This window comes from Salvelinus sp. IW2-2015, linkage group LG7 (assembly GCF_002910315.2).
Source record: "Salvelinus sp. IW2-2015 linkage group LG7, ASM291031v2, whole genome shotgun sequence".
NCBI lineage: Eukaryota > Metazoa > Chordata > Actinopteri > Salmoniformes > Salmonidae > Salvelinus > Salvelinus sp. IW2-2015.
The window spans coordinates 34286889-34294972 of NC_036847.1; the positions used below are offsets into that span (position 1 = coordinate 34286889).

General features: G+C 41.3%; 1 protein-coding gene across 1 annotated transcript in view; it reads left to right on the forward strand.

Annotated features, from left to right (window-relative positions):
- Window positions 1-7813, forward strand: part of ca6 (carbonic anhydrase VI) — a 16978-nt gene extending 9165 nt beyond the window's left edge. Inside the window, exons 5-11 of the mRNA XM_023991829.3 lie at window positions 1953-2019; window positions 2231-2385; window positions 3191-3317; window positions 4621-4704; window positions 4789-4821; window positions 6732-6931; window positions 7221-7813. Of these exons, the coding sequence (XP_023847597.1) occupies window positions 1953-2019; window positions 2231-2385; window positions 3191-3317; window positions 4621-4704; window positions 4789-4821; window positions 6732-6931; window positions 7221-7634 (1080 nt within the window). The 3' untranslated portion in view covers window positions 7635-7813. The remainder of the gene's footprint in view (window positions 1-1952; window positions 2020-2230; window positions 2386-3190; window positions 3318-4620; window positions 4705-4788; window positions 4822-6731; window positions 6932-7220) is intronic.
- The last annotated feature ends 271 nt before the right edge of the window (window positions 7814-8084 follow it).

The following is an 8084-nucleotide window of genomic DNA, read 5'->3' on the forward strand; positions in this document are numbered from 1 at the left end:
CCGTGTAACCATGTTTGCCAGGTCTGTTTATCTCTCTGTAACCATGTTACCAGTCTGTTTATCTCTCCTGTAGTATGTACCAGTCTGTTTATCTCTCCTGTAACCATGTTACCAGTCTGTTATCTCTCCTGTAGCCATGTTACCAGTCTGTTTATCTCTCCTGTAGCCATGTTACCAGTCTGCTTATCTCTCCTGTAGCCATGTTACCAGTCTGTTTATCTCTCCTGAGTATGTTACCAGTCTGCTTATCTCTCCTGTAGCCATGTTACCAGTCTGCTTATCTCTCCTGTAGCCATGTTCAAGTCTGTCTTTATCCCTGTAGTATGTTACCAGTCTGTTTATCTCTCCTGTAGCCATGTTACCAGTCTGTTTATTCTCTCCTGTAGTATGTTACCAGTCTGCTTATCTCTCCTGTAGCCATTTTACCAGTCTGCTTATCTCTCCTGTAGCCATGTTACAAGTCTGTTTATCTCTCCTGTAGTATGTTACCAGTCTGTTATTCTCACCTGTAGCGTGAGCCGTCTGTTTATCTCTCCTGTAACCATGTTGCCAGTCTGTTATCTCTCCTGTAGTATGTTACCAGTCTGTTTATCTCCCTGTAGTCGTGATGCCAGTCTGTTTATCTCTCCTGTTAACCATGTTACCAGTCTGTTTATCTCTCCTGAGTATGTTACCAGTCTGTTTATCTCTCCTGTACCATGTTGCCAGTCTGTTTATCTCTCCTGTACATGTACCAGTCTGTTATCTCTCCTGTAACCATGTTACAGTCTGTTTATCTCTCCTGTAGTATGTTGCCAGTCTGTTTATCTCTCTGTAGTATGTTGCCAGTCTGTTTATCTCCCGTAACCATGTTACCAGTCTGTTTATCCTCTCCCTAGTATGTTTGCCAGTCTGTTTATCTTCTGTTAACCATGTTACCAGTCTGTTTACTCTCCTGTAACATGTACCAGTCTGTTTATCTCTCCTGTAGATGTTGCCAGTCTGTTTACTTCCTGTAACCATTGTTACCAGTCTGTTTTATCTCTCTGTAAATGTTTCAGTCTGTTTATCTCCTGTAACCATGTTACCAGTCTGTTTATTCTCTCCTGTAACCATGTTACCAGTCTGTTTATCTCTCCTAGCAACTGCTTGGCACCCGACCGCAAGGCGCTACAGAGGGTAGTGTGTATGGCCCAGTACCATCCAGGACCTCTATACCAGGCGGTGTCAGAGGAAGGCCCTAAAAATGGTCAAAGACTCCGACCACCYAAGTCATAGGCTGCTCTCTCTGCTACCTCACGGCAACCGGTAATGATGCGCCAAGTCTGGAAYCAACAGGACCCTAAACAGCTTCGACCCACAATCTATAAGACTGCTAAATAGTTGACCCACATACACTGCTACTGTTTAATATATATCCTGTTACCTAGTCACTTTATCCCTAGTTATATGTACAAATATACGTCAATGACCTCCTATCCCTGCACTATGGACTCAGTACTGTTAGCCTGTGTATGTAGCCAAGTTATCGTTACTCATTGTGTATTTATTCCTTGTGTAATTATTTTCCTATTTATTCTTCATGTTATTATTTATAAATGTTCGACTATTTCTTATTTTTTTCCTATCTCCTCATTGTTGGGAAGGGCCCGTCCGTAAGCATTTCACTGTTAGTCTACACCTGTTGTTTACGAAGCACGTGACAAAAAAAAACATTTTATTTGACATTTTATTTGATATAGAACCTTTAGCCAGTTAGTTTGATGGACATTTTTGAGAACACCTACTAGCGGCGATTTCATCAACAACCTAACTCATTCTCTCGTTGTTGTCTAGTTGCTGTCGGGCCGGGTTTCTTTTTCAGCCGGTGTGGTTGTTTTGCCTCATTTTGGCAAGGAGACCATGTAGCCTAGGAATGCAGAATCCATCACGTACCCGTTCAGTAGGTTTGATTGTGTTTTTGTCCGTTACAGGACGGACATTTTGAGAACACCTATTACAGCGATTTCATCAGCAACCTGGGAAAGGTCAAGTACGCAGGTGATTTGGGTTTTCTTTGGAATATTACTGAATGTATCTACATTAACAACAGTATTACTGAATCTATATACATTAATAACATTATTACTGAATGTATCTACAATAAAAGTTATTACTGAATCTGTCTACACTAATAACAGTATTACTGAATCTATCTAATAACAGTATTATTGATGCTCAGTTTCTGTTTCACCTGTTGGGATGTTGTACAGGCAGTCCATGAACATATCCACCCTCAACGTGCGTTCCATGCTACCTGAGAACCTGAACCATTTCTTCAGGTACCAGGGCTTCTCCACACCCTCCTGTTACGAGAGCATCCTGTGGACCGTGTTTGACACACCCATCACCCTCTCTCACAACCAGGTACTATACCATCACCCTCTCTCAAACCAGGTACTATACCCATCACCTCTCTCACAACCAGGTACTATACCATCACCTCTCTCACAACCAGTTAATACCACTCACCCTCTCTTCAAAACCAGGTACTATCCCATCACCCTCTCTCACAACCAGGTACTATACCCATCACCCTCTCTCACAACCAGGTACTATACCCATCACCCTCTCTCACAACCAGGTAACCCTGCTCTCTCTCTCATAAACCATCTGATTTGTAAAATGAACTTTTCAATTCTCCACATCAATTTTCTTTGAAATTTAACTCACCTTTTTTGTTGTTGAAATTTGTCCCTATAGCCGTGAATGAAAAGGAGGTCAAACAGCCCTGTGATTGATTGATTTATTGATTACTTGATTGGTTAGTTCAGCTCTCCCTGCTGTCTCACAAAACTGCTGAGGTGTAAATTAAACCTTTACATTTTTCAACAATGGACGTGAACTCTTACTCTCTACTCCTAGCCTCCCTAAAAAGCAGATGAAACAGCCCTGTGAAAGATTTACTGATTCACCCATTTATTCATTCATCCTTTTATTGATTGATTCATTGATTCATTATTTAATTAATTGATTCATTGACTCATTATTTAATTAATTGATTAATTGATTCATTATTTAATTAATTGATTAATTGATTCATTATTGAATTAATTGATTAATTGATTCATTATTTAATTCATTGATTCATTGATTCATTATTGAATTAATTGATTCATTATTGAATCAATTGATTCATACACTCTCTTTCCTATCCTCTCCCCCCATCCAGATCAGAAAGTTGGAAAGTACTCTGATGGACATGGACAATAAGACTTTGTGGAATGATTACCGCATGGCCCAACCGCTCAACGATCGCGTGGTCGAGTCCTCCTTCCTGCCTCGCCTGGGGAAAGGCAGTACGTAGACAGAACCTACTCTTAGGGAATTAAAAAGATAAACTAAACGGGAAAATATTATTATATATCTATGTAGATATTGGTCCTGCTGTATATGATAGGGAATGGATAAATTAGTTGTCCTAATTTGGYTGTAGCCTCCATTTGAAAATGTAGCACTGTATCTACAGATGTAGGATCTTAATTTGAGCCAAATTTCTACAACAGGAAAATTATCCTGCAGCAACAGGATATGTGAATTATTATGTGGATTATAATTAATGAAAAWTTTTATAGGGGTTGATACATTTTTTGTTAGGGAAAACCTTGTCTGAAATTTCTAATTGGAAATTACAAAATTTAGAAGTCTTTTAAAAACTTTAATACACTACAAGTTTGAATTTACTGCTGAGCAGGAAAATTCTCAGCAACAAAAGAGTGATCAAATTGAGATCCTACATCTGTATACAGGCCCTGGTGTGTGTGTGTGTGTTAGGGAATGGATAGTCTTGTGTTGCCAGACTGTAATTTTGCCTTCGCTCTTCTTACTATCTTTCTGGTTTCCCGAGTAACCCTTGGGACATGAAAAGACTGAGATCAATGTTAAGGAATGGATCAACTTTAACAGGCAAATAGATACAGATAGATATATCTCATATTGATGCTCAACATATGTCTTTAATATAGTGGATTTCTAAGATGCTGCTCATCTCACAGTATGTTTTTAGATGTTTTATGATGCTCAACATATGGAACCCATCTGAGAGGAATCAGCCTCAAGGCCTTTCCCTGACCATGTTCACTTCCTCTTTCTCTCTATCTCTGTCTCTCGCCCCTCTCGCTTCCTCTTTATCTCTGTCTCTCCCCCCTCTCGCTTCCTCTTTCTCTCTATCTCTGTCTCTCCCCCCTCTCGCTTCTCTTTATCTCTGGGTCCTCTCCCCCTCTCGTTGCCCTCTCTCTATCTCGTTCCTCGGCTTTCTCTCTCTCTCACTCTCTCTTTCTTCCATCGGTCGCTCTGTGCGTCCTCTCTCCCTCTCTTCACTCTCGTATATCTCTTCTTTCGTCTCCTCACCTCTCTTTCCCTCTACCTTACCTCTTCTTCTGTGCCCTCTCTTTATCTTCGTTCTTCTTCCCCTCACTCCCGCTTCTTTATCTCTTCTTTCTTTCCCTCACTCCCTCTCTCTCACTCTCTTTCTCTCTTTCTCTCTCTTTCTTTCCCTCACTCCCTCTCTCTCACTCTCTTTCTCTCTTTCTCTCTCTTTCTTTCCCTCACTCCCTCTCTCTCACTCTCTCTTTCTCTCTTTCTCTCTCTTTCTCCACTCAGCGTTCTGTCGCCAAGATGAAATCGAATCAAAGCTTCTGAAGATCGAGGGTCTGATTACTTCTCTTGGAAAACACATACATTCAAGTGAGATATATCTTTATTGACATTTAAAAGTATAACAATGAGTGAAGGTTTAGGTGAACTGACTCTGTGTTTCTGTTAATGTAGGTGCAATTGGGGAAGCAAGGCCTTCCAAACAAGGTGAGTACTGTAGTTAGGTATGGAGTACACCGTACTCTACGAGGTTGCTCTTATATATTACATGTAATAACACCAACGTGTTATCACAATGTTATTACAATCAGGGGTTGGAACCAACATTATTTTCCAATCGTTTTTGTTCTGAACAGAAACACTATGTTTATAGTTTCATTCCACTGTTCCGACCAGCAAAATAAAGTTCTGAACTGGTTCAAACCCCCAAAAAAGTACTGGTTTATTGCGTTCCTTTCTGTTCCTTTTTTTAACCCGTTAAATCAACAGTATTTTACATTTAGCTTATTAAACTACTTCACCAATCAGTGACAGAACAGCTATTTCCMTGTTAAAATATTATGGGATTCATTTTCTCTATTGTTTTTGATGGTARGCAACTCTGATAGGCCTAAATTATGATCAAATAGCCACGGTAGCCAACTTGACCACTGTCTGAAACTGTAACTTAAAGCGGGTACAGCCTCAGTGTTCACAGTAAACGCTGGCTGGAAGTTGCACAACATTTTCATAACATTCAAGTTTGCGCTCAGCAGACCTGACATTTGCTCAGTGCCGGAAAAAAAGGGAAAATTGGTTACAATAGTAGTTACACTAGTAGTCACAATAGTAGTCACAATAGTAGTTACACTAGTAGTCACAATAGTAGTTACACTGTAGGTCACAATAGTGTTACACTAGTAGTCACATAGTAGTCACACTAGTAGTGCACACTAGTAGTCACAATAGTAGTTACACTAGTTAGTTACAATAGTAGTTACAACTAGTTTACCAATAATAGCTCACAATAGTAGTCACAATATAGTCACAATAGTAGTCACAATAGGAGTTACACTAGTAGTCACAATAGTAGTACAATAGTAGTTACAATAGTAGTTACAATAGTAGTCACAATAGTAGTCACAATAGTAGTTACACTAGAGTCACAATAGTAGTTACACTAGTAGTCACAATAGTAGTCACACTAGTAGTCACAATAGTAGTTACAATAGTAGTCACATAGTAGTCACAATAGTAGTCACACTAGTAGTTACACTAGTAGTCACAATAGTAGTTACAATAGTAGTTAATAGTGTCACAATAGTTACAATAGTATTACTAGTAGTCACAAATTACACTAGTAGTCATGTATCACAAATAGTCAATAGTAGTACAGTAGTACAACGTAGTCACAATAGTAGCACAATATAGTCACACTAGTAGTCACACTAGTAGTTACATAGTAGTCACAATAGTAGTCACAATAGTAGTCACACTATGTACACTAGTAGTCACAATAGTAGTTACAATGTAGTTACAATAGTAGTCACAATAGTAGTTACAATAGTAGTTACACTAGTAGTCACACTAGTAGTCACAATAGTAGTTACACTAGTAGTCACACTAGTAGTTACACTAGTAGTCACACTAGTAGTTACACTAGTTCACATATAGTTACAATAGTAGTCCATGTAGTTACACTAGTAGTCACAATAGTAGTTTACACTAGTAGTCCAAGTATCACAATAGTAGTCACACTAGTAGTCACAATAGTAGTTACACTGTAGCCTAGTCACAATAGATACAAGTAGTACTAGTAGTACACTAGTAGTACTTATTATACAGTACTTCTATTTACAGTACTCTATTTTACAGTACTTCTATTTAGAGTATTATATTTGGAGTACTTCGCTTTAGAGTAATTATATTTGGAGTACTTCGCTTTAGAGTAACTTCATATTTACAGTACTTCACTTTAGAGTACTTTATGGTTAGAGTAATTATATTTACAGTACTTCTATTTATACTATTTCTATGTGGAGTACTTATATTTTGAAAAAATTGTTGTTGTGATGCAGTAGATATTTAGCATTCCTTCTTCTGTGGCAGATGTTAACCCTATCATTTCTGTCCTCATAAACCCAGAGTGATGTCTCCCTGGTGCTCCACTTCCCAGAGAGGAACACAGAGAGCTATGCCCGGCCCACCTGGCTCACTCCATGGACCTGCACTCTTCACCGCCTGCATGCACCTGAGAACGCGCCCTGGAGAGATACACACTGTCCTGTCATACTCCAGCCAGGGCACGATCGAACGAATGATCACCATGGGATATGAGGTGGGTGGGAGTCATGGAGGGAGTCAGGGAGGGAGTCAGTGTGGGAGGTGAGGGAGGGAGTCATGGAGGGAGGGGAGGGAGTCAGGGAGAGAGGGAGTCAGGGAGGGAGTCAGGGAGGGAGTCATGGAGGGAGGGTAGGAGTCAGCGGAGTCAGGGAGGTAGTCATGGAGGGAGGGAGGGGAGTCAGGGAGGTAGTCATGGAGGGAGGGAGGGAATCGGGGCGGAGTAAGCGAGGGAGGAATGGAAAAGTCATCAAGTCTTATTTCTATTTGTCATGTGATCCATCCAGGTGGGTCTGTGGATCGGCAACGAGTTTGTCAACCTGCCCCACAACTTCCACTCCCGTGACTGGGTCAACTACTGTGTCACCTGGTCGTCCCACTCGGGGGGGGCTGAGCTGTGGATCAACGGGCTGGTGGGGGAGGAGCAGTACCTCCGGAGGGGATACACAGTCAGCCCAGCAGGGGTCTTCATCCTGGGGAAGGACCAGGACGGCTTCCTGGGGATCTCTGACACGGACGCCTTCTTAGGTCAGATGACGGATGTCAACGTGTGGGACTATGTTTTGAACTCGGCTGAGATCCGGGAACAGATGTCCTGTGAGAACACCACCTCTCCCAGGGGCAACGTGCTTAGCTGGGGGGTCACTCCTATGAGTCTTTATGGGGGGGTGCAGCTGGAGACAGACTACAGGTGTCCCTGAGAGGAGGGGTCAGCTGGAGACAGACTACAGGTGTCCCTGAGAGGAGGGGTGGGGGGGTGCAGCTGGAGACAGACTACAGGTGTCCCTGAGGTGAGCGGACAGCTGAAGCACAGGGAAGCCTGGGTGGTGTTCAGTAGGGCACAACGTAACAAAACGTTTTGCAACGGGGGAAAAAAATTCATAAATCATAGTTCTTATTGGACAAGTTCAGGAAGTGCAGTACCACCGTGTTCCATGCCGTTTCAAAACGTTTTGTCTCTACTGAACATGACCCTGTTCTCACAGAGCAGAGGATTCCCACTATCAACACAATGTAGTGCTGTTCGGTCTGTCATTATGTCCAGTCAATATATCAAATCTATCCTTTACTGCTGATGATTATTGGGTATGAAGGATAACTCATCTGTTTGAGACATGGGTATCAGGTTTAGTAATGACAATGTTTATTGT